This window comes from Acanthaster planci, linkage group LG14, assembly GCF_054643075.1.
Source record: "Acanthaster planci isolate LZ-2023a linkage group LG14, COTS_SCS, whole genome shotgun sequence".
NCBI lineage: Eukaryota > Metazoa > Echinodermata > Asteroidea > Valvatida > Acanthasteridae > Acanthaster > Acanthaster planci.
Window position 1 is genome coordinate 11,068,758 of NC_141790.1, and position 25,112 is coordinate 11,093,869.

The 25,112-nt window shown below is 43.3% G+C and overlaps 2 protein-coding genes across 4 annotated transcripts in view; one reads left to right on the forward strand and one right to left on the reverse strand.

Annotated features, from left to right (window-relative positions):
- eif2a (eukaryotic translation initiation factor 2A) overlaps window positions 1-25,112 on the reverse strand; it is a 97,561-nt gene that overhangs the window by 70,727 nt on the left and 1,722 nt on the right. The window contains exons 3-19 of one of the 2 annotated variants that reach the window (XM_087145997.1): window positions 24,507-24,581; window positions 23,966-24,084; window positions 23,398-23,497; window positions 23,038-23,120; window positions 22,836-22,936; window positions 22,249-22,366; window positions 22,031-22,147; window positions 21,815-21,883; window positions 21,007-21,108; window positions 20,619-20,659; window positions 20,251-20,384; window positions 19,676-19,889; window positions 19,431-19,458; window positions 19,220-19,311; window positions 18,575-18,721; window positions 15,696-18,177; window positions 13,157-13,248 (exon numbers count right to left, since the gene is read on the reverse strand). In XM_087145997.1, coding sequence (XP_087002123.1) covers window positions 18,046-18,177; window positions 18,575-18,721; window positions 19,220-19,311; window positions 19,431-19,458; window positions 19,676-19,889; window positions 20,251-20,384; window positions 20,619-20,659; window positions 21,007-21,108; window positions 21,815-21,883; window positions 22,031-22,147; window positions 22,249-22,366; window positions 22,836-22,936; window positions 23,038-23,120; window positions 23,398-23,497; window positions 23,966-24,084; window positions 24,507-24,581 — 1,672 coding nt within the window. In that variant the 3' untranslated portion in view covers window positions 13,157-13,248; window positions 15,696-18,045. The remainder of the gene's footprint in view (window positions 1-13,156; window positions 13,249-15,695; window positions 18,178-18,574; window positions 18,722-19,219; window positions 19,312-19,430; window positions 19,459-19,675; window positions 19,890-20,250; window positions 20,385-20,618; window positions 20,660-21,006; window positions 21,109-21,814; window positions 21,884-22,030; window positions 22,148-22,248; window positions 22,367-22,835; window positions 22,937-23,037; window positions 23,121-23,397; window positions 23,498-23,965; window positions 24,085-24,506; window positions 24,582-25,112) is intronic. The other variant, XM_022238168.2, reaches the window with a different exon arrangement.
- LOC110981036 (uncharacterized) lies at window positions 6,052-15,133 on the forward strand. 2 transcript variants are annotated; one of them, XM_022238193.2, is made up of 8 exons: window positions 6,052-6,917; window positions 9,989-10,149; window positions 10,713-10,818; window positions 11,273-11,354; window positions 11,885-12,055; window positions 12,507-12,610; window positions 12,938-13,058; window positions 13,628-15,133. In XM_022238193.2, exons 1-8 carry the CDS (start codon window positions 6,303-6,305, stop codon window positions 13,810-13,812), a joined length of 1,545 nt encoding a protein of 514 aa, XP_022093885.2. In that variant the 5' UTR covers window positions 6,052-6,302; the 3' UTR covers window positions 13,813-15,133. The 2 variants fall into 2 exon arrangements, with proteins under 2 accessions (XP_022093885.2, XP_022093886.2); XM_022238194.2 differs by lacking the exon at window positions 6,052-6,917 and adding an exon at window positions 9,087-9,769.

Consider the following 25,112-nt stretch of genomic DNA (forward strand, 5'->3'; position numbering starts at 1 on the left):
TTAGGAAAAATCTTTTTGTCACTGCATTGCATTTAAATGTTTTGGCGCATCACACACAAATACACCGAGGCCGTTTTCCAATACTCAACTTCGTCTCCGTCTTTGAAACCAATCCCCGATTGTGGGCCTGAAGCGTTTAGATTAAATTGAAGTTCTGTAATGTTTGGCTCGTTTGCAATCTTACTTGATGTTTTGTGACACTATCAGACTTATTATTGCGCTGACAACTTCAAAGTCAGGTAGTAAAAAGAAAAACAGTTCAGGCCTGAGACGGAGCCGAAGTCGAGTATTGGAAAACGGCCCAATAACGACCCTGTCAATATGACCCCGCACAGAAGCACCGGCAGCATACAATGAGATAACATTGAAGACTCTCCTGGTTCGGCGTAGTGAAGGCAAACAGAGAAACTGTTCCTATGGTGGTTTTGTAATGTTTTCGAAACCACAAAAAAAAAATCCACTGAAGTTCTGTCCTTTTCATATAGTTACTTTACGACCGTAAACTTGTCTAAACAAGAAGTTGTGTTATTTTACCAGAAGTTTCTACGCAAATCCACGAAACCGTTTTTTTTCTCAAGGAAGTACTTGAACTAGAATTTTGTCCAGGAAATTTTAACGCATGCCTGACTTTACATACAACACGTGAAGTACAGTCATTCTTACCAACATTAATTTACTTTCCACCCATGGTAACCAAAGATAGAAAAAACTTTTCAAGGCTGAGCGATCACACCAGGGAAAATACCCCTGGAAGGCCCAGCGACGCCCTCGAAGGGACGGTCTCAATATCAACCGGTGCGCCATTGTGGAAATTCCCCCAATAGTTTTATTCACGATTTCGGTTGACAACTCACAGTGAATGGACGCTTTGGTGCATGATCCCACAAAACGCTCCACGCACAAAGAGCAGGAACTGAAAAAGAAAGTAACATTTCCCACAAAGTGTGCTAGGAAAGCGTACAGGAAGTGTTCCTTTCTTTCTCAGGTATCCAACAAATGCGATTATTAGCAAATATCCCCGAACAAAACCATCTGCATCCAGGAAAACCGACAGCGTACGGTAGCAAGGGGGCGCAGCGTATTAAAAGCAGAGTACAACGGTCCGGAGAATTCAAAATCAAACACTGCCTCATTCATGAAGCGAAATAAGGGCTAAATAAAAATGCAAAATCGAGAACGTGAAAATAAACCAACGTCGCCAAATCTGAATGGTAAAAACAGGTACATGTATAACGATGTTGAACAGTGTTAAAATAATCCCAAACATCGACAATTTTCTTACAAAACAGCGTCCACAGAGTGTCATATTTGTAATTCACCTTATCAGGATGAACGTTTCATTTCGCAGCAGGCAGACAAATTCTGGCTCACGTAAACTATGTTTGATTCCTTAACAAGTTGAGGCCTGAATTAGTGTCTTTCCCTTTAAAATATTTGAACGCATTTTAAAGTGCAACAAGTTCTCAGATCATTGCTTTACGGGGAAGAAAGGAGGAAAGTAAGCAGATCAAACAGCATGCGAGACTAAAGGACAGTGATTAAATCTAGACTTATTTTCAGGTTGGGGTATAATTAAGGGCCACATCTAGACAGACGCGGGACTGTATTTGGAGTCCAAATTTCACCTAAAGCATCTCATCGAAAGTTGCCAATATCTGCCGGTAAAACAGTTTTTCACGCAAACGTAGGCGTACAGCCTATAGACGACACCATGAAGTCCTCAGCTCAACAGCTTTTGGTCTTTATGAGTCATGTTTGCCGTCCAAACAATTTTTTTACCACAATTTTTATAATTTGTGAATATTGGGATTCTCTTCCGTATTGACGTTGACGCACATTATACACGTAGTACGGTTCTGTGTTATTTTTCAACACAGAACCACCACAGTGAAAGAGAAAAACTATCCACCGTGAAAATATCCGTCATGATAGCTGCTGTCGGGATGAATCACGTGCCTTTTGAGCAATGGTTATAGCACATGGTTTCTACAGAGGGTATGTCGATGGGGTTTTGGACACCTGCGTTTCTGCTGTCAAAATAGCACGAAAACAGTTTAAGTGTTATTATAAAATGCATATTTCTACTTTTCTGCTACCAGAAAAGAAGACTGAACGATTAACCGAAATGCATTTTTATATTTTCCAGCTTTCTTGCTTCATGGAAAGAGAGAGAAAATCAAGAGAGAGAAAATCACCCTTTTCACCCTTTTGGAGTGTTTTCCACTCTTTTTGAGAAGAGCTATGTAGGACTCACTCTTTTTGCGAGTGAGTTTTTCACTCTTTTGCCTCTAGAGAGGAGCAGATCATGAAACCGTGCCAAGGAGGAATTCCCAGTGGACGTGGCGATTAATCCACACGCCTCATACAAATCCGAGCCAGTTGCAATGGCGACTGGTCAAAGCCCGGTACAACATCCGAAAACAAGCAGAATGACTGTGACAAAAATGCCTGTTTCGTGTGTACGGAAGGGAGTCGTATAGGACTTGATGGGTTCTTCATCATCGTATCGAGAGAAAAGTAACTTAAGACTTAGATGTTAAATGTTTCAGAGATTAAGGATGTGGCCTAATTTCACACGTCACACCACCACGGTGTTTCCGGCGGGTTTCCTGGATGGCACTTAATAGCTCCCCTCATCCGTTCCCAGGCCAACAAAGCCGGGTGTGACGACCTTTCAGTGTATATCATGTCGTGTGATGGGTTAAGGGGGACGGGGAGAGCGCAAGCGTCAGCTCATGTCATCGCTCACAACATAGCAGCCCGAGTCGATCCAGTAGACCCCAAATGCCTGTCACGAGCAGGCTGAAATATGACACGCATCCTTTGGTTAAGTGGCCAATCGGCAAAAGGGCTTTTTTTTTCATTCGAGCGCAAAGCGCGCGACCGTGAACGTATTTAGCGCGTAAGTCAGAAAACACCATTATCTCCATTATAAAGACACGCAGACCAATGTCAAACACAGGCACCGCGTTGGACAGGCCGACTTCGCGAACGCTTATTGATATGCCGTTCCCCAATGACCTGCAATGCGCATGATTTGGGGCATGCGCTGTGGAATCTTTCCAAATAATGATAGGGTGCAATGCCCCTATGCAATGAGAACCCTCCGCCAGGCCGAGGCGCTTAAGTACTCCAACAGATTCTTTCGAAAAGAGGGGTCTGTGTGCATGGGTCAAGAAACATGGGATTGTGTAAGTATGGCCCAGGATCGTCTCTGTACTGTAGATTCAGTGGAACCCATCTCAGGGCAAAGCAGACAAAATTGTGTTTGAAAATTTGCCAGAGGAGCCTAAAAAGGTGAGGGATGTTATTTGAAAAATGGCTGCTGAGATTGAGAAGACTTTGGAACATTCACTTTTTTGGGGGGGGTGAGTTCGTGATGGGCGGATAATTAAAAAATCATTGGTTAACCTACAAAAAATTGAAAATCAAATGAAATCCGAAGGACCAAACAACACACTGTTTTTTTGGTTTGAGAGGCCTCAGGGACTTCAGTTGCCTGCCACGAGGCTCCAAACCTGGTTGATTTTACACTATTTTGAGTGGAGCTTGAATTGGTTCAGTGCACCCTTAAGCACGTGACACAAAATATTCAAAGATCCTGCTTACGCAAGTGCGCCTACATTCCAGTGAGCATTGTCGGCAGAATGAGAAAAGCTTTCATTGACGATGCTTATGTACACAGCATTTCCCTAAACCTTAACTTTTGCAAGGTTTTAATAAGATTTTGAATACAAGACAAGTCTAAAGCGGTACAGTGGCTCAATGGAATAGCAATTTGTCCATTGTGGCACTTGTAATTTCTTCTTTTTGTGACGCTAAATCAAACCCTATTTAAAAAAAAAACTATTTTCACTTTTTTCCGGAGCCCTTGATATTTTTCCGTCGACAAAATGCGTGTGCCCAGGTGTTGGTCATAGGCTATTACAAAAAATGTCCGCTGGTCTCAAAACGGATTTCCTCTTTTGGGGTGCACCACAAATAACAGAAAGGTGTCACACATCGCACGCCACCACTCAGCCAAGCTTCGTGACCAACTACACTTTCACAATTTCCTTCCACTAGCGTGTTTGCCCTTTGTTTAGTTCTCGACACTTCCAGAGACCCCCCGCCACCCATTTTGAAAGGTCATCGTAAAACAAACAGCGGATGATCAATTCCGGGACTTGCTACTCTAGCAATGCTAGGTGTAAGTCCGAGAAGATGTCGTGCCAGTTGGTACGCCGCTCTTCAAGAATTTTTTCCCGTGTCAATTTGCCGAAAGTATCCACACGACTTTAAATAGTTGCACCTGTCTAATTCATCATCGATCGCAAGGTAAATCGAGAATTGAACAAACTCCCTTCGCTGAGCTGTGTTTACGACACATTTTATTGCATTATATTGAACATGTTTTGTAAATTTTATCAACCATTCATTGACACTGAAACGTAATGTGAAATGTTCCAGGTGTTTGAAAAACGGGTTTGGGCTTCTAAGGGAAACAAATCAATAAGGAAATTACTCTTTAAGTTTCGAGGTGAAAAGCACAAGCCGTAAACTTGAAGAAGCGACTGTGAACTATACTCTCGGTGACTTTATACACTTAAGGAAGATTAAAAATGTTGAATCTTGAAATCTTCGCTTGCTTCTATTTAAGGAAGAAAGTCATCCTTTTGATACATGTATAGTCATCTGTGGCCAGACATGCAGTCATCCGCCCCCCTCCCGAAGATGAAAAAAAATCTCATTTCATGTCAAGTTTGCCTCAAAAATATTCCGAGTCCAACGGCACACACGTTTAAATGGTCTTGGAAATCCATCCAAACTCTTTCGGTGTATCTTCATCATTCCAATAATTGATTATTCCCTGAATCCCATCCCCTGAGCACTAACCAAACCCCGTCCCTCATCGAGAACCGAAACCCGGCTCTTGGGTTTATAATGTTGAGAGCGTTCACTTCCTCTTTCGTTCAGAACAAAAATCTACCAGACCCGTGCCACCGCATCCGCGTTTAACTCAGCCGTCGAGAGTATTTACACAAAAGATGCAAGCAAACATTTAAGTTTTCAAAATCGCTACAAAACTGCGCAATGAGCCACTTTTCCATGTTGATTATTTTCCCAAACATCAATTAAAGAAAAAGCAGGCTCGTTAACGGTAATTGCATGAGTCTTAATGACCTGTTTTTTTTCCAGTAGGTGTGTTCTGAAGTTCGTTTTGAAGTTCAGAATTTTTTTTAGATACGTATTCAACAGAACACAAACTTGTATTTTCCCGACCTTTTTATGGAGGTCGGCCTATTGTCACTGCTGTCTATAGCATTTACTAATCTACAACATTAGACGCAGAATACATGTGCATTGTACATGTACTTCCGTTGCGTGCAGTGCATCGGCAATGGACCTGGAAGACGAAATGGAAGGAAGACTACTTCATGGAAAAGAAGACTGAGTCACTTCCGTAATTGATAGTACAAACTGCAGGTTCAATAGGAAGCGCTTACTACATTGTTCTCACACGCTTCCACAAACACCTTCGGTTTCAACTATCACTGGAATCCTGGGCAACATCCGTTCACATAGTTACCTTTGACCTTGGGGAAGCTAAGAGAAACATAGATGACTGCTCAATGCAATACTTGCCCGCTTTCTGCAAACTCTCGTATTTTCATTACTAAGTCTTAGGCCCTAGGCTGAGATGTTTTCTTTTTGCGATGATCCACCATGCATGGAAATCTGTAGGAGTGTAGGCCAAGGCTTTTGGTTAAATTCTGATTTCGATCGATACATGTAGTTTAATTCAGCAATGGTTTTCAACAAAGCCGGGCCGGAAATGGAAGAACATCCTTTAAATAAGAGCAAAAACATTATTTGGTGGAGGTTTTCAATAGCCCGTTTTCAACAAACATGATGACATCACTCAGGATTTGGGGAAATCCCGTTTGGCTTTATTTGCGCTCTCATTACGTCATGGCTGCGGCATGCCAGATTAGACCGCTGAGCTGATACAATGCCATGCGTGCAAGGGGGTGACCGGGCTCGCGGTAATGTAAAGAACTGGCTTTCCGCTTTGACGGTGTTTCCGGGTTCCCCATGGTCAATCCTCTCTATAAAGGCAATCTATTCGTTGCCTCAACTCAGAGTTTACACAAAACCAACCATAAAAAGACCCACAGAACACTAATCTGGTTGTTATATGCTCTAGAGCTGAGCAGAACAGTCGTTTCGGTGTAACAAAAATAAGCTCCGAGCTTTTATTCACTAGAGGCTCAATTGCACTCGAGAGGAAACTGCAGTTTCACAAATCAGTTGAAAAAAAAATGACTGAGATCGTGTCACAAGCCGAATTAATGTGGGCAACTCCCCGCGAACCGACTAGTATGACAGAATGGGACCAGCCGCCTGTCAAACGACCCTTGTCCCCCGACGGGACTAGACGCTGCAGCTACAAGAGCCAGAAGTCCGTGTCGGATGTTCTCGGTCCGGAGATGGCCCACGTACAGCTGGCAAACGACAGGGAAGCCCGGGAAAGCCCTGCCGAGACCGATGCGCTTCCTCTTCGAGGGGAGGCGAGGCGTCTGAACCCTGACCTCCTGGCTGAGGCCGCTGCATTGATGGACGGAGGCGTTGAAGAGACTGTCTCTGGTGGGACCCGCGTCAAGGACCTCATCCAGAGATTCGAGCTGGCGGGCCAAGAAGAGATACCAAAGAAAGGGTGCTGTAATGGTCACGCTGAAGTGGAGGAGAGGATATCCTCCAGCAACGCAGAGGGAGAAGAATCCTTCCTGCCGGGTGATATCATCTCCAAGACCCTGCATAAAGTCAAGGAGGTGGCCAAGACCATCGGCAACACGGTGGTAGAAGGGGTGAAATACGGAGTCCGAGAAGTGACACATGACATCAAAGAGGTGGCTCATCGATTCCGTCTACCACTGGTAAGTATTTTCATACTCTTTAAATAAATTCTGAAAAAGAGAACGAAGTTTGCTGTGGATGAGCTTGTGGGGTGGGCGGGGTTCATGAGAAGACAACCAACAGTCTTCAATGTCAATTCAACGCGATGTACTGAACCACGCATCTTTGGCACATGTACAGGTTCGCGTACAACGCAGTGTTAATGCAACACCACAGTTGGTTTTCTGCAGGCTAATATGGTTTGAGGTGAAATGACCCTGCGACCATGCAGCAGAGGCTAAACGGAAAAGCAGCTGGTCAGTAAGCAGGATGTGGTATATCCGACCGCAGCTCGATGGCCTGACCACAGGCCACGTAGATTTGAGGGTCTGGTATGGTCTGATTTCGGACTAGGGTCAGAGGAAGTTGCAAGGCCGGATCAGTTGGAATAAGATTGGACTTGGATTCATTGGTATATGGTACGCTCGTGTGCGAAAAGGGGCTCACCAACGAGCCATCAGTGCAGCGAGGCGGCATGAGATTTGAAGAAGTTGCTGGGGCGCAATAAGTGGAAATGGAGTTGTAGGCGAAACTAACCCAGGCCTTGTAAGGAAAGGTGTCGATATATTACGTAAAGCACGGGTAGACATACACGAGAAAAAACACAAAAAAGAAAATCTCTCTCCCAAGGCCGAGTAAGCATGGAGGAAGTTGCCAATGCATGCTACGTGGCGATCTTATAACAGGTGCCAGACAGTCTGGACAGACACCGCCACATGGTGTAATTAAATGAACGCTATTTTCTGCGACGTTGTTTTTTTTGGTCAACGTACCTACGGCAAGAAAGAAACTGAATCGATTTTGGTTGAGAGTTCCTCAGATATGCGTCAGCATTAAGCACAATGTGACACAAAACGAAAGTAAATGCTGTAAGGGGAATCCTTCGAGAACCAACGAAGAAACAGATATCCTCGTGGGAAATGCAAAGAGCGACGAATTCCATACACACAATGCAGGCATTCAAAACCAACAAAGTAAGAGCGCACAAGGTCACAGTTTCATAAGGGTACATGTACCACCATGGAGCCATTAAACTCTACTGTATACGCGTAAAAGCAAAACTCCCGAAAGCGATTTGTGAATAATTATACATGTACTTTCAATCACAACACTTGGTTTCATCATGATTTCATGGACCGTGTGAAACAGCTTCATGCCCATGCAGAGTCTTGAAAGTTAAGATTTACTGAAAACAGTAGGCAAGTCTCCTCGTCAACGAGTTTCCTAATCTTCTAGATTAATTAAATTTAATTGATGGGGAGCTGCGCACGGGCTAAACAAAGTGTACCGTCTGGATTCTCTATGTATTGAGTTTTTCCTTGCTAAAGCACATTGCCGCCTCTGAATTTTCTCAACGCTTTACACGACATCCTCCCTTTTTTCTTTATTTTTCCCGTGACACTGTAACCGAACAATAAATTAGGGTCAATGTGCCGAGGCCCAGGTTCTCTCGGCGGGCCTTTCCGAGATAGGCAGTAGGCCAAAAAGCTTTGTGCCATTGCGAAACTAAAAGGCTGCAAGCAGTCGTGTCTGTAGTGTGCATGTAGGTCAAAGTTGGGTCTGGCACGCTGACAATACACATGTGGCCTAGACATAACCGTGGCTCCAGAAGCCTGTTTCAGATACGACTTAAATGAAATTTCCATCAGCTGCCTAAGTTCGCCAAAGCGATTCTATCCTGCGGCAGAATTGGTGGAGTTCCAAATCAGCACGCAGCTTTGTTGCTCGTTTATCAACCCGTGCGTTCACTGAATTACTTGACCCATGCATGGCAGTGACAATACAGTTTTTCCAGGGAAAATCTGCCCGAGTTTGGCCGACACGAAGGCGGTGTTCACGCTCGGTATCGATCTACTCTCACCAACGATAACGACTGCCATAAAAGTTTATGGTTAAATGCCCAATGCGAACTTCCATGTTTCATAAGCTCGTCTGATTATGGCAACCACAAAACTGTTGGTTTCTTATCCTCGCTCGTATTAACAAAACGTATAAACTATCATTTTCCTCGAGAACCTGATAGTCGGTTGAACCTATCGACCTGCCCACACTTTATATCGAAATTGTTGTTGGATTTAAACTTTCTTTATGCTATTCACGGAGTGACACTATGCACGTGGCTCCTTCCGTTTCCGTCCTCGGAGGAGGTGTATAAAACTGAAAGCAGGAAATTAACATCGGCATTTATTTCAAGGCTGTGCCAGAGCTCATTGACATACAAAACAGCTAGTGAAGCTTACAAAGTTGAGACAAAGTCGTTGGCAGGCTAGGCATGAGTGACGGTAATATGCATGCAAACGGTGCCGAAATCCCCAGTACGCCCGCCGCCTCGAGCACGCTTCAGCAGTCGAGGAAAAGACCGTCATCTCCGAGTCCCCGCCAGGAGGACGGCAGGGCGTACAAGAGCCAGCGGTCGGTCTCGGACGAGATTGGACCTGGGATGCGGCAGTTTTGCCGACTGAAAAGTAACCCCAAGCTTGAGGAATCCAACCAAGGAGAGCACCTCACATTCACTGAAGAGGGAGAGGATTTTGCGGGAAATTGGAAAGAGACTAACGACACCCTCGATGAGGAGGCCATCGACGTTGGGGCGGGTGGGGAGGATGGTGGAGAGGGGAACGGGGCACCAACTAGCCCCGGGCAAAAATTGGCAGAGATTCAATGGGGCTTGGGCAGCTGTGAGTGCCCTTTCACCTTTGAGCACCAGCAGCCACTGGAAGGTGGTCAGGATGTTGTAGACGGGCTGTTCACAGAGCTGTTTGACGCAGGGAAGAAGCAATTCAGCAAGATTATTGGGAAATTAATGGACCATTTCCGCTTGATCTTGCCGAAGGTACACAGGGTTCTTAACAAAAATAGGAGTAATAGAGCTGGAAAAATCAGAATGCCATTTGAAACGGACGCCAAAACTGCGCGTAATATCCAACAAGAACTGTTTTCCTTCTTAAAGAGCCGATAAGAAATGTCCTGTCACGCTCCTCCACACACTCTCAGCAACAGATTTGGGTTCTAAGTTCCTGATTATTTCCCACTCTCAAATTCCTTTGCGCAGAGTTCTCTGGAGGAGCATCCGCATAACAACATCCACGTGCCGCATCCAGACAAGTCGATTGGTGGAATGATTGGCCTTGGCATGAATATTCAAAAGGCAGAGAAAGGCCACGTAGTGCACACTGTCATCCCAGATGGTCTGGCCGCGCAGTCAAAACTCAGGTAAGTTATATCCTTTCAGAATACAGCTCACCACCATGAAAAGGCAATAAATCAAATCGATAACAAATCGATCGATCGATCAATCAACAAAATTGACAAAATTAATCAACGAATCACTGATCAGTCAATAAAATGATAAAATATACATGTACAGTCAATGACTCAATTGATCAATACACCATTCAATAAATTGAATGAAATATCAACCAGGGAATCAATTGGGGATTCAACCAATCAAACTGACCAATCAATATGTAAATTAACCGGATGACTGATAAATGGCTTGGTCAGTCGTTTCAGTTTGTCAGCCATCTTGTCACTTATGTCAGGTTTAAAAAATCAGTTGAGCAAGATCCCACTTGAAACAAGTTCCGCTTTGCACTTTGTCCTTTCCCACAGTCCAGCAGTAAACAGAAAGCAGGAAATGATCCTCCTGAAAAAATACAACAGAAATTAAAAAAAAGAAAGGAAATCGGACTTCCTTTCCTCACTGTGTAGTAGTTCCTACAGACTTTTCTTTATCAAGGTGAACTACTGATGTACATCTTTTGTTTGTTTTTCAGAGAAAAGGATGTTATTGTCAGTGTCAATGGAAATGATGTGAAGAGCTGGGAATTTGAAAGGTTGCAGCAATTCTTTGGGTCTCTGGCTGAAGTGGAAATCAAAATTGTAAGTTGCAGACTTACAACCTGCAGGCCTACTTACAGAAACCTCAAATTTATTTGACAGTGTGTGAAATTTCTTTTCCCAGATGCAAAGAGAGATAATGCCAGTGGCAAATGCCAAACCATACCACCCAGCCATTCCTATTAGGAATGAGCCGAGAGCAAAGCAACAACAAAGAAAGAAAAAACACAGAAATCTACAACTTAGCCAAGCTGAGTCAAGCCCAGCCTAGCAACCAAATACATCCCATCCACTAACCTCCCCCCAAACCAATCAACTAATAGCATCCGACAACTAACAGCCAGCCATCCAACCAACCAGGTCAACTTGCTTGGCAAATAACAGAAACAATAGTTATGCACTCTACATGTATAGATTTATAAAGAACTTGCTCCGTGGCAAACTTTGTTTAAACGGTAAACAGTGGGCGTCTTACATGTCTTTCTTTTGCTAACAGGTGGTTGAGCGTGAGGAAGAAGATGAAAGCGGCGTTTCTTTCTGCCAGAAACTCACCCTCACCTTCCAGCTGTCCCTTGAAGGTGAGATATCCCATTTTTCCACCAAATTTAATCCGGTTTACGAAAGTTGTTCACATTCCTGAGGCAGTTACACCTCCCAGTCATGCCTACCTGTGACCCCTGACCCCAGATTACATCACATCCCCAGGGCCAAACAGAGAAGAGGGAGTGATATAATATACGCTAACACATATCGCCCAGGCCAGTTTGTGGATCCAGGGAAACCAACTTGTCCATATTTGCCAATTAACAACCCCCCAGTTAAGGAGTGAACAATGGGGCACTGCACATCTGTGAGCTTGAGGCCCAATATATGCTATGTTAACAGTCGTTAAATAAGTTGATTCTTTTGATTTGGCAAAACAAGAACACTTGCCATATCGGAAAGGCTGTGATCAATAACTCCAGCTTATTGTTACTTGGATACCGGGCGAGAAAAGTTACAGAGTTGTCTGGGCAAACTGGCAGACTTTGGCTGCTAAACTGGGCAGAAAAGGAAAAACTGTCATCATCTTTCCTTCCTCGTTTTACGTTGCCTCCTTTTTTCGTAGGGGATCAGGTAATTGTGGATGTTGCCATCAAAGTTGGCATCAGTGGTTGGAAGTTCACAGGCTTCACTGGGCCATACTACATCTTCCAGAACAATGTCAATGAGAACACCAAGTTCCTGACCTTGAAGGACAACTGCTTCTGCATGGCCAACGTGAATGACCTCACACCTTGTAAGCACCTGTTCATGTTGCCCTTCTGAGCTACTAATGACATTAATCATGATGCGGCCATATTTGTCTTCTTCCCTATAGACCCACTGGCAGTAGTAATACAACTTCACATATTGACAAAGGGAACTGACTATTTTTCCTTCCAGCCTCAGTTTGGCTGCATTGCTATGAATGGTAGGAAAGCAAGATGGCTGCCCTGTGATAGAGGTCTATTGTCATTCCCTGAAGTTTCCCCGTACTTCCAATATTGGTGCAGAGAATCTAGTTTTTAAACTGAGGTGCACATAGATTGCACTGGGAATGCTTTGGGTTCAAGATTTGAAGAAAACGATTTGTCATTCATTCACTTCTTAAGAAGCCACAGTACACATTTGTTAACATTTGATACACATTTATAATTCTGAACTCATGGCATTTCCTAACTAAATTCCTCCCTCCTCATCCATTTCAGGTCGGTTTGAGCTTGTCCATTATGATCCAGTCATAAACGGACCCAGAGCCATCGTGAACCTGAACAACGATTCCCCACTGGATCACGGGGAGCCCACAAGAATTGTAAGTTCAACCTGATGAGCTTGATGATGAACCTGTAGAGTCTATCCTCATGTTAAGAAGTAGCCGTGTCCAAACTACATGTACTTGGCTGTGGCTTGTGATTACGCACGACTCTATGGGAAGTGCCTGCAGCCAGTGCCATAGATTCGTATGTAATTTGTAAGCCACAGGCAAGTAATTTTGACACAGCCTCCTGAACACAATCCAGCCTCTCTGCTTTTCCAGGGATATTCCACGAAAAAGCCAAACATTTGTAATTTGAATTGTCAGAACCAGAACTACAATGAGCCGACAAAGTCCACAAGTTTGATTTTTCCTTGTTATCAGGGTGAGAACAGTTCTGACCTGTACGGCGACCATGTCAATATCTTGACTGACGACCGTGTCTTTTTCACCATGAGGCAAGCAGACAGCGGGAAGTTCACATATGAGCTTGCGTCCCGAAAAAGTGAGTTAAATGCACACAGTACTGTAATGTTACACGACACATCAAAGTAAAATTCAACTTTCTAAAGCAGAGTGGTACTTCTTTTGGCCAATACGTACCATAAAGCACCATTTCTAGATCAGCATTCAAAGCTCTTGAGAGCAGAAAAACCAGTGAACAAAGCAGGTTTCATTTCATGCATGCCTTTCGCCTGCAATAATTTGAAATGAAGAAAAGGAAGAAATGAAAAAGGAAGAATTATGTAAGAACCATTTCAGATTTGTGACCTTTGACTTAAACTCCAAGTTCAAAATTCTTAAGGGAAAAAAATTAAAAGGGGAGCAAATTTTGCACGGAGCACTGGACATCACACCCCAGTCTGACAGCCCCAAGTTCATCCCCCCACACAAAGAGCATAAAAAAATCTACCATAGGAACTACATTTAGGGATAGTTGTGGTCAATTTTCCATTGGAATACACTGTGAAATTCTTCAAAAGCGTCTCACATTTTCTTGTCTCTCTAAGTGTGTCAAAAAGGTTGGCACAGAATTCTGTATTTAACCATGAAAGTTTTTTTTTAATTTGACAGGCTATTTTCTTACGGTCGATGCCAGTGGCAAGCTGACGACAACCTACTTTCCCAGCAGAGAAGCTGTTGATTGGAGTGGACGGTTCGACATGGTGGCAACATCTCGTATAGACAAGATGTCCCCTTCTGAGATTGAGAAATTTGACGGCGATGACAAAGAAAAACCTGTCAACAAGTTGAAGTGAGGCGAGCCAAAACATGTGCAAAAATTCTGAATTAATGTGATTGAGGCTTTTCACTTTTGCTACGCAAAAAAACTTACTGAAAACTTACTGTTAGGCAGCATTTCAGGGCCAGTGAAGCTTTGATTTCTTTTCTTTTGGCCAGTGAAGCTTTGATTTCTTTTCTTTTGTTTTTCAGAATTATTTTCACGAGTGAAATCAGTTTCTTAAGTAAATTCCACATACGTGTATAAAGTAAATATACATGTACGCAACAGTTGAAAACCACAGTGATGCATAATAATTACTGAGATTGTAAATAAAATAACAAATTAAATAAGATAAATGAATGGTTCTTATTTTAATGCTTGTTTTAATGCTTATTTTAAAAATTTGTTCTGCAGTCTGAATAAATATTTTTTCACTGAGGACTGACATTTCATTAAAACTTGATGTTGTGGTAAGTTGATTCAATTGTAAATAATCTGACATAAATTTATACTCGGAAGGAAAATTAATATTACTTGCATTATTAAAAATATTTCATATGCTTTAATGTATATGTATTTTCCATGCTGGGCATTGCGATACTTTTATTGCTGTAAATTTAATTTTGTGCATGACTTCTTATGATAAAACTGTTTTTAGAAGGCATACATTTGCAACGTAAATATCAGCATGTATCTTTATGCTATGCATTAATTTTTCATGGATAAAGCCAAAACTTTATTTTCCGGCTAGGCACTTGGCAAGTATATTTTTTTGCTTGACGTGCATGGCCTAGTGGTTATATGCAGGGGTCTGGACTCCTGATCAGAGGGTCAGGATTCAAATCCAACTGCTGGTCATGTTGTGTGTCCGTGGGCAAGTCACCTCACCCATGTTTCTCTCTCTACAGGCATACCTGCTATGGCCTTTGACCAACCTACGATTAGACTGGCATCCCATGGGGGAGGAGGACAAAAAATTCTCAGATGAAAGGGTCCATTGTTTTTCGTGTGCCTGTCACATCCGACACATGATTTTGCAAGTTCAGAGTCCATTTTCTAATTTCCCAGATTGATGAATTAATGTAAATTACCTGCCAAACAAATATTTATGGTTGGAAGTATCACCGGAATTGATTTCAATGTCAAATAACAAAGGCCAGATGTAACAGGGACAGGAAATGTCACACTTTTGCACCCCTAATTTCTGGAATTAACCTTGTAACAGATGAACGAGAAATAGATAAAGGGTGATTCCTCCAATTTTTTACATGTTTCATCTGAGCATCTATCCCTACAAAGATTACCAACGACTGAATGCTGATCAATAAAACTTGCTATCTGTGATTCACTTGGAAGCTTTCTCCTTTGTAATCTGTTACTTCACAAATGTAAAAATGCTGTCCAACTGTACAATTCTAGTGATATAGCAAACTTGTGGTCTTGGGGAAAAACGGACTGAATAATTTAATTTGCCATTAATTAAATGACGGGGGGGGGGAGATAAATTTGAACAAGGCACCCAGGTACCAATTCTGTGCATGGAAAAAATATTGCATCCTGACTCCACTTCAGCAGTTGTGTACAAAGTCTATGGGGAGTGAAGAGAATTTTCTTAATAATAGGCCTATTTCCCAACAACATCAGTAGGCCTAATAAATGTTTCTCAGTCCAGAATTCGTGTCTTTCCAGCATTTCTGTAATGACTGACTTTTATTGAGATGATATATGATGAGAAAAGTGGAGTCAGGATGCAACATTTTTTCCTAGACTAAGAGTTCTCGAAAAAGTCTAGGCCCTGACATGACCGACTGCCGGAGTGATATTGACAACGGTTCTGAATCTAGGCCTAGTCATGCTGCTAGGCAAGCCTCCATCAGGAAACATCACACCAAAATTTCAAAGATTCAACCAAAATACCTTTATCACCACCTACTTTCCTCCTTATATGCCAACGTCACACCGTTGGGGCTTCAATGATATATCGGACTTCAAAATCTGTCAAAATCAGACCATTTTGCTCCACACACGCACGAACCGACACAAAGTTTTCAACGCCTCCTGCCAGTCAAATACGCGCGCGTGCCGAAATTTTGCCACCGCAAAAACTAAGGGCGAACATGGTCTTCCCAGACACACGCATGAATGGCCGATACGTGGTCTGGGTACAAGACTTGTTGGTCGTGACGTTTGTAAGCGCTACCCGGCCTACGACTGTTTCATGGAAAATGCAGGCGCTGTACGGAGCGTTGCGATGGGGGGGGGCATTAACTGCGGACTGCATTGTTTCAATTTGTCAGAACAGTTAACCGCTAACATGCATTTAGTACCAAACACAGTGTGGAAAATTGAATCCGCATGAACAAAGAACCGCATTTCAGACAAATGGCTCTCAATCTTGAAAAAATGAGCTGATACAAAAAAATTATCAGTCTTCCAGACAGTATCGATGATGATCTGTGAGGGGAATTCGACAAGAGTGTGAAAATTGGGCACTGCAGTAAGTAAGGTGAAAAACACGACGAAAATGGGTACCAATGAAAAACGAAGTAAATTTCAAAAGCCAATTTTCTTCCTCGAAGGAATAACCTTTTTTGTTCATAAGAGTTACTAGTCTTCCATGTGGCATCGAAATTATTTGAAGGCAAACTCGGCAAAATTGTGAAAATTCGACACAAAGCTTAAAAAACGATAATTTGTTGCCGTAAATTGACATTTGCTACTCTCTTTCATTATTTTCCGGCGATCTTTCTTACCAGAAGCAATTAAATATCACGATTTGATAGACTCTTGGCAATTCATTAAAACACAAGGTCTTAAACTTCAAGGGAAATGGTACTACAACACCATCACAAGACCAGACACAAAACCAGACACAAGACCAGTCACAAGACCAGTCACAAGACCAGTCACAAGACCAGACACAAGACCAGTCACAAGACCAGACACAAGACCAGTCACAAGACCAGTCACAAGACCAGACACAAGACCAGTCACAAGACCAGTCACAAGACCAGTCACAAGACCAGTCACAAGTAACAGGGTGAACAATGACAAAAGGAATGCTTTTGCTGCAGGTCATTTGAGTAGCTTGTGACTGGATTTCAGACTGGAGGTCTTGTGTTGGTCTTGTGTGGTCTTGTGAAGGTCTTAAGTGGTCTCGACTAAATTGAGTGTGTGACTATAAGGTAGGTTGGACACTTACATGTACTTCTTAAAATGGCCCAAAACTGATTAAGGTGAAGGCCGTGCAAGTAAGTTCGGTCAACAAACAAAAAAATGAATCAAACCAAATAGTTTTTTAGAACTAATTACTACAAATTAAGTAGGACACATTACATAAATATATCTGTGTCTTTATTAATGCTTACAAATACCCCCCCTCCCAAAAAAAATCATGTGGAATACCGGGGCAACATCAAAAAGTGACTGGGACCAGTCACCAAATGAAAAATACGTATCTGTTGATTATTTTAATACCCTTGTCTGAATCACTTGGCTACGGCTGGCCATGAACACACACGCCTTTGACAGCCACAAGCTAAGGGCTTCATGCATCTTGCATACACATTTATTACTGTCAGACGGTGCCACGTAATTTAAACTTGGCTGATGATAAGCTTAAAGCAAACAGTCTGGTGCCTCTGATGCGGAGACCAAAAATGGCCAGCTTTCATGTTTGGCAGCCACAGGAACCAGATACAGAAAAAACTCTGTGCAGAAGTAAATGGAGAATGCACTTCGTTCTTTTTCATTAAACTAAGTTTCTGCCCGCTAAGAGTGAATATAATGCTAATCATGCAAGGGGGGAAACAGTTCTAAAATTAACAAAACCTGGAGCATTTTATTTATTGGTGTTGAAAGAGGCAAATGATATTCGACTTTCGAGGGAACAGCACAGAAGAAAAAACTGACATCATACCGAAAGCCTCCGCTTGTACAAATGTCCATCACACAACGTAGGAGGCCCTCATTATCCGCAATGAATTATTGCCCGAGGTTCCCAATGGCATAATGGGAAACTGACACAATTAATAGAAACAGCGACCTCTGTTGACAAGTGGTGAAAAACTGTTAACATGGCAACAAGAACTTTATCCAAGAAGAAAATGCAAGATTCAAACCACCTCCTCCAAATTAAATTGGCGCATATAATTTCTTCTTTCAGAGACTTAAAAGGTCATTGGTAACTTCAATGATGGTCATGCTGGCAACTTCTGAAACTTGGGGGAAGAAAAATTAACTTGAGAAGTGTGAATAATCCCTGACTTCAGCCATTCAATTCCAACTCCTGCAATTCCTGAATGATGACTGCTTCTCCTTCGATCTTTGAGAGTTGATTGGCCTCCAGCGTTTTCCCCTCTGCTTTCTGCTCCTTCAGTTTCTCAATCGCCTTCAATTTCTGGATGGGCAAAAAAAATACAAGAACAAGTGAACTATCCGAATTCCTGACAAGCGATTCTTCAGCTGGGATTGATAGTAAGATTTCACTTTTCATTTAATCATGGCTCATCTCAAATTGTTTCCCAGCAATCACGATGTCAAATTCTAACAGACAGTTAAGGTCGTCAATAATGTAACATTGATGAGTTGGCACCAACTACTGGCAGTAAACGCAAATGTACTCCTAAATGACGCTACAGTACAATTCTAATACATTTTTTTCCAAACTGATCCCGATCTTTCTTGACCTTACCAGAATGTTGCTAAATGTTCACAACTTTACTGACCTCTCCGATGCTGCAATATAATTTCTAAGTGTGTGTGACCTTTCTGACCCCTTTGACCTAATTACTGACCTTGCGGAGATTTTTGATCTTCTTGTCGATTTCGGTAGGGATTGTGGCATCCTGCAGTGAGGGTGGGGTGACTGGGGTGTTCTGGGCTGGCCCCAGGACGTAAGAGGCCATGGCCAAGGCGTCTCGCTGCTCAGCTGAACGAGGATCCTGAAAACCAATCCCAGATATTAGTGAGTTATAGAACCAAGATGAATACAAAGCCATCCCATTACCAAGTTTGACAAATAGATGGCCTGTAAGCAGGCTGACAGAAAACACTAGCCAACCAGTCGGCCAGCCAACCAAAAAAACCAGCCACTAACTGACCAGCCAACAGCCAGTACAGCGGTCTCCAATTTTCCAGGGCACGAGTGTGAAGTGACAAAAGAGGAAATCAGCTGATCCGAGGAAAAGTTGCACCCTTGAGTCATCCAACCAGCCATCTAGCCACCTAACCGGCCAGCAGTACAGGGAGCCAAAGGCCAACTAATAACAAGCCACCTGGCCACTGGTTACAGAGGAATGCCAGCATGCCCGAAAAAATGTTCCTCCAAGAAGCTTGTCTGTAAGCCGGCCGACAAGTGACCTTGCACTTTGCCAAAATGAATAGCTGGTAAACAAGCAAATGAAACAGACAAAAAAAACCCCAGCCTGAAATCTACTCACAAGAGGTGATCCAACCAACTCTTCCTTCTTGGCCTTTGCCTTGGCTTCTCGCTTCTTCTTGTTTTTCAGTGCATTCTTTGAGAGAGCCTTGTCTGCAACGATAAGGTGCAATAAAATTCATTTTGGACAAAATTTTGGTAAAAATACTCTATATGCATAATTTTAAAGAGTGCTGCATGACAAACAAATGATTTATTTGAAGTGGCCTTACCTGACACGGCTTCGGGGGCTTCCTCTTCCTGTGTGCAAAACAAAACAGAAAGTTATCACTAGAATCTTTACAGATAGAGTACGCCAATTTCTGTAGCAATTTTAAGCTCAGTCATCAGAAGTCCTTCAGATCCACTAGGACATCTGCGGGGATTCTGCAAGATTTCTGCGAAGCTAGGCAGACTCCGGCCCCGTTTACTTTGCAAGGGGTGAACGCACTGTTAAGGAAGAACAATAGAGGCTCACCCTGAACTTGACGGTGGAGGCACCGGTCGCATTGGGAGGTCTGTAGGGGGCCGGCTTGGGTTCAGCCTGGGTCGCCGCCACTTGGGGGCTGATGATGGGCTTTGCCGGGAAGGTTCCGGCAGGGAACGGCTGCCAGACAGCCTCCCACAGTTCCTTGTCCCTGGGGACGGAGAATTCGTTGAGTAACCGGCCGGAGTAGTGCCAAAACTTGTAGCTAAAGTAAAAAAAAAACCCAAAATTTCTAAGATTAACTGTTGAAAGCAGAGAGTGAGAGAGAGAGATTGGGACCTAGAGGTGATCCTCCAAGTGTTTCCCATCTAGCCTCTATTCATACTCTGAGGAGCTTAACCCGAGACACAGCAACAAACACAAATACAGACAGTGGCATACAGGATGACAGTCACTGGGGGGGGGTAGCTCACGCACTGCCGATCCTGTGAGGAGGTGTACAGCTACCGCCTGGGCTTTCTTCAAACTACGTATGACAGATACAGCGACACAAATAGTGAAAAACGAGAATACACAGACACTCACATACAGGGCGACAGCCATCCACAGAGAGATAAATAGCTCACCCGTTGCCCACTCTAAGGCGTGGCGCGCAGGTGGCGGTCAGGAAGTGTTCTCCGTCCGGGCTCCACTCAAACTGCGTCGAGTCATCAGCCTGCATCCTACTCACCAATTTCAGGGAACCCCGCCCCCAGAATTCCTAAAGACAAATCGGAGAGAGGGGTAAACCTGTGGACTGGACGACAATCTTGCGATTCCGGTGGATAATTGTAAAAGATTTCGTCCAAAAGTAATAAGCAGACATTCATACAATTAAATATCAACTTTTCAAACTAAAGTCATAAACCCTCTTGATGTCCAATTGGGTTTTGGTTCTCAAATACTTTCGGAAGTGCTGTTTAAAATTGCCATTACCAGAAATAAACATTCTCACCATTTTTCCTCTGAGGTTTCCAAAACCAGCCAAGCAAAGAAGTGGATTATATTAAGGAAGCAAACAGTACAAACTTGGAACACAATACGCCTAATGATGATTCACACATCATCTGAAAAAGGGTGCTCTTCTGAAGATGTTCCTCTTCATGATCATCTGAAAGATGTCAGTTTAGCCGTGAAAATACATGTATTGAGGTATTCACTTAGAAAACACTCGGAGATTTTCAGACCAGTCTCATAGGGTGTCAAGCAGCATCCTTGTAGGGGATTCGTCCCTTTGAGGAAATTTTTTTTGCTCCTTAAGTTTAAATGCAAGCTTAGCAGGTGTTTGCCGAGAAACTAGTCAGTCGGGACAGAAGAACGATGACGATGAATTGGAAGGATATCGGTGCCTTGTGGGTTATAGTAGACACAGTTCCGTGGCCCCGTGCCAAAGTCGTAAATGGGCTCGCACTTCAGGTTGAAGAGTGTGGCCTTGGCGGGGCTGACTGGAGTGGAATGGGTCAAGGAAATATCAAAAGGTTGATGTAAAACGTTCAGTTGTTAAAACACATCTGAGCTACCGTTCAAGAAGTCCCACCCACTGTTTTGTAGATTATAGATATGAGCTTGCTGTCACTTCTGAGAAAAACCATCAGATCTGCATGGCCTATTCTGTTAATTTTGACCTTGTGAATTAGCACTGACTAACTCCCAGTTTTGTGACTGTCAAGTAAACAAGTCCCGAAAAAAGGAACCTACAAATGAATTGAATTCAGAAAACGAAATTGAAGTAAATTTAAAACATATATTCTTGGTGGAAGACTAATTGTTAGTCTTAAAGACAGCAATTTATTGGTCTATGACTGCTCTAGAAATCATCGTCATCATCCTGTACTGTGCAGAAACTTCCCCAGAAGTATATTCTTGCATACCTGTTGAGGCGCAGACAAACAGGTGCAGAAAGAGCTTAACGCACACATAAAAATGACAAATGTGTACAAGTCAAAACTACGGGTGCAGAACATTACAAGGATGGCACGGCTATCCCACATTGGCATTGTTCACTCTGGACATGAAAATATCCAGGGTCGGCAACTCGACAACTTGCTGGGGCAGTGTGTTCCACAGGCAGATGGTGTCTAGGAAGAAGGAGCTTGTCCATAAGATGTCATTTTTGTCGTGGAAAATGTCATTTTTCTATTCAAAGGATACAGCCGTATACAACACAAAAATCCATAGAGTTAGGGTTCCAGTCTATACTGTAAATGGGTCCTTTCTTGGCTGCAAATGAAAAAAAAGATATTTCCATCATTTGTGGCATTTCAAAATTCACAAACAGGAATGCCTATGCTAAAAACAAGGGATCCCTTGAGAGACTAATGTATGGACGCCAGTGCAGATGGACAGACCAACAAACAGCCTACTCACGTAGCGTCACGGCACACCCTTCTCCGTTGGTTTCTAGGAAGTGCAGCGACTGCTCTCCGTAATACGACTGGCCCGTTTTGTCCTCGTCGGTGCTCGCCATCGCCAGCAGGGCGGTTCCTGTCACAACGGACAACATTCCACAAGTTCCAGTGATTAAACAAAGTGGACCGGAATGTGACATTTTTAAAGTGTACGGCGCCGGGCGCTGTGAACGTTACCTTTCTTGTTCCACAGCATGTGAATGCTATCGGCCTTGAAGAAGCTTCGGCTGGCTAGGGCAGAGCCTTCGCCCCCGAGGTTGGGGTACCTGTACAGCCTCACGAAGGCTGGGGTCCCCTACAATGGCAGGAGAAATAACCAAAACGAATAAACTGCTGACATAAATCAAGACAATGAAGGAACACTCAAATTCTCATCTCTCCCCAAATAACACCTAAGGCTTTTTAAGGACTATATAGTGTAGGGTCAAAAACTCCAGCCTATTGGTAAACCCTGAAGTGTTGAAAATGTTCCACCATGGTATATCTACCTCAAACTCTAAGGAATTGAAATCCAATGCCGTGCAATGTAAGTAATGACAAGCAAACTATGCGGTTCAAGCAAGGGCAAGTGAAAACAACCTATGAATGACATGAAAAAATGAGAACTTTTAACAATTTAGCGACATTTCATTCTCCAAGCTGTAGAAATCTGACCCATGCGGAACTCACATTTCCAGGGTGGGAACCTCATAACTGTGAAGCCATAGATTGTGGAAAGCCTGAATTGACAAAGGACTGGTGTGTGTCATTAAGCCGCTTGTTACCTTTATGACAGGCACGTAGGCACCAACTGTGGGCGGAGCTTCCCCCTCTGACAAGACGCAGCCTTCCATTCTTGGGAGTGTCAGCCTCGCAGTTATATTTTCTAGATAAAAAGAGGAAGAACAAGGCAGGTTTGTTGAAAATTTCTCACAATCTTTTTTTAATCACTCTTTCAACACCTTCACGCTGAGTTATGAAGCTCACCAAAATCATGATCTCTGTAGAAGTGAACTCCACCGCTGGCAAAAACAGCACAGACTGATTCCTCCGATGTCCACTGTGGTCTCCTGTAAAATTCACAGTGAAAAGAGAAAATATTCAGTCAGTTAACACCGAGGGCGTGTAAACATGCTTCATTTTCTCGTAACCAGTGTGTTAACGCGGGTAGGCCTTCCCCGCCTTAATATTAGGGGACAATGTCTTTTGTTCAGGAAGTCAGAATCGCATTTTGGGACAAAGAATTGCCCTCACTGTCTGTATTTCAACCGTGTTTGGTCGCTATAACCTGGTAACATGTGCAGCCTGGTGGTTGACTGTTTCGACTGTCAAATGTTTAACAAGTACCAGAGCGCTCGTTTCTTCTGAATGGTTGCCTTGACGCTCTTCCCTGTTTCTAGGTTCCATATATGCAAATTGTAGCTGGCTGCTGGGTTGTCTTTGATGGCTGAGGAAGCGAAAAATACAGAAACACTTACAGATCTAGAAAAATTCAATTTAGAGGAAACAACGTGACCACAAATATTCTATGATTTATGCTAATCAGTAGAAAGAAAATTCCAAGCACCTTCAGACAAGACATCATTTGAACCGCCCCAAAATTTCAATTTGGTATTAAAATTGGTGATTAATATTCAACTTGAGACAGTGTTTCTCTCCGTCAGTTCTGCTTAAAACATCCATGGATCCACTACGTGGAACAGGTCAAGTTGGTGAGAGGGATATGTCATGTTCTTGAAGCTGGAATGGACACACCATGTGCATATCCACTGACGTTTTGAAAAGGAAAAAAAAACAATGCCGGTGGGTTGAGGAGAAAGGAGTAGATTGGACACGTCCCTTCTACTTCTTCTGACCAACCACAGGCCAGGGGCTGTGTACTGTTGGCATCGCGCGAATTTGTGGTGAGGCGTACCGTGGTACTGCTGCCAAGTGGCAAGGTAGGTCCCACGAGGGGAGAAGCCGAGCTGAGCTGTCCTGGTGGTTGGGATCTGCTGGACGACCACCCAGTCTGCGACTCTGATCACGGTGGTGCTGGTGGGAAAACAAACGTGGAGGTAATGTGATTACCCAGGTCAAGGGTCAAGTTGTGGGCAACTCTGACAGAGCTTTAAGGACCTTGACCTAGCAACGGGCATTGCTGACGCATTTTGGGCTAAAAATAAGCTAAACTAATTTCTCTCCTTTCAAAACAGATTTAACCATAACCCTCTCTTCGACCCCTATAAGGAGGTCTACGATTTACAAGCAGGATAGGGCTTTATCCTCAATGGAAGTTATCAAAGAATGTGCCACTGAGTTCCAGCACAGTGAACGAATCCAGACAGTGCCTTGATGACATATGTGCAGTGAGTTGGAATAGACCTTGCCAAATTCTGTGTCAAGGTTTGCAGGGACATAGAAGACCAAAAAAAAACCCCCAAAGTGGAACAAAATTAGACAAAACTGTACTTCACCTCTGACCATTACACCACGCAAACAGCGTGCCATCGGGGCTGTACGCCATGACCCTGCAGGCAACACTGCTGTCCCTGGAAAAAATGCGGAGAGAAAAATACAATCAGATGAAAAGGATGCTGGCAATTGGAGCTGCACTGCAACTTAAGTCTTCTTCCAACTCTTTTGAGCCGGGTTCGAATCCCACTCTGCCCGCATGCAGGTTCTGATTCAAATGAGATGCAATCCTCACTCTCAGGGCTCTCCTAGATTTGGGCTTTCCTCCCACCCAAGAACCCAGCGTTAACTTGTGGGAATGCACACAAAACGCTGTGCGACCAAGCCATCATAAACTTAAACCACGTCAAGCCTATTTTCTTCAGCAAGGGCAACTCCATAAACTCTAACATAAATGCTGCATCAGTGCAGACAGATAAAAATAAATGGCACCATCTTAAATAAACTCAGTTATACAAATCCTGTGTAAACGTACCTCACAATTCCCGAAAAAAGTTTCATTATTTTGTATGCCTGTCAGCTAGATTCTTACACACATGACAGAGTACAATGTATTTTCACTGTTGAAATTAAGTCTCATAATATTTTGGTACTCTCCACAGCTGCAA

Coding starts and splice junctions, on each gene's coding strand:
- LOC110981036 (XM_022238193.2), top strand. CDS start 6,303: ATGACTGAGATCGTGTCACAAGCCGAATTAATGTGGGCAACTCCCCGC. Junction 6,918..9,988: donor ATCGATTCCGTCTACCACTG/GTAAGTATTTTC, acceptor TCCTTTGCGCAG/AGTTCTCTGGAGGAGCATCC. Junction 11,355..11,884: donor CTTCCAGCTGTCCCTTGAAG/GTGAGATATCCC, acceptor CTTTTTTCGTAG/GGGATCAGGTAATTGTGGAT.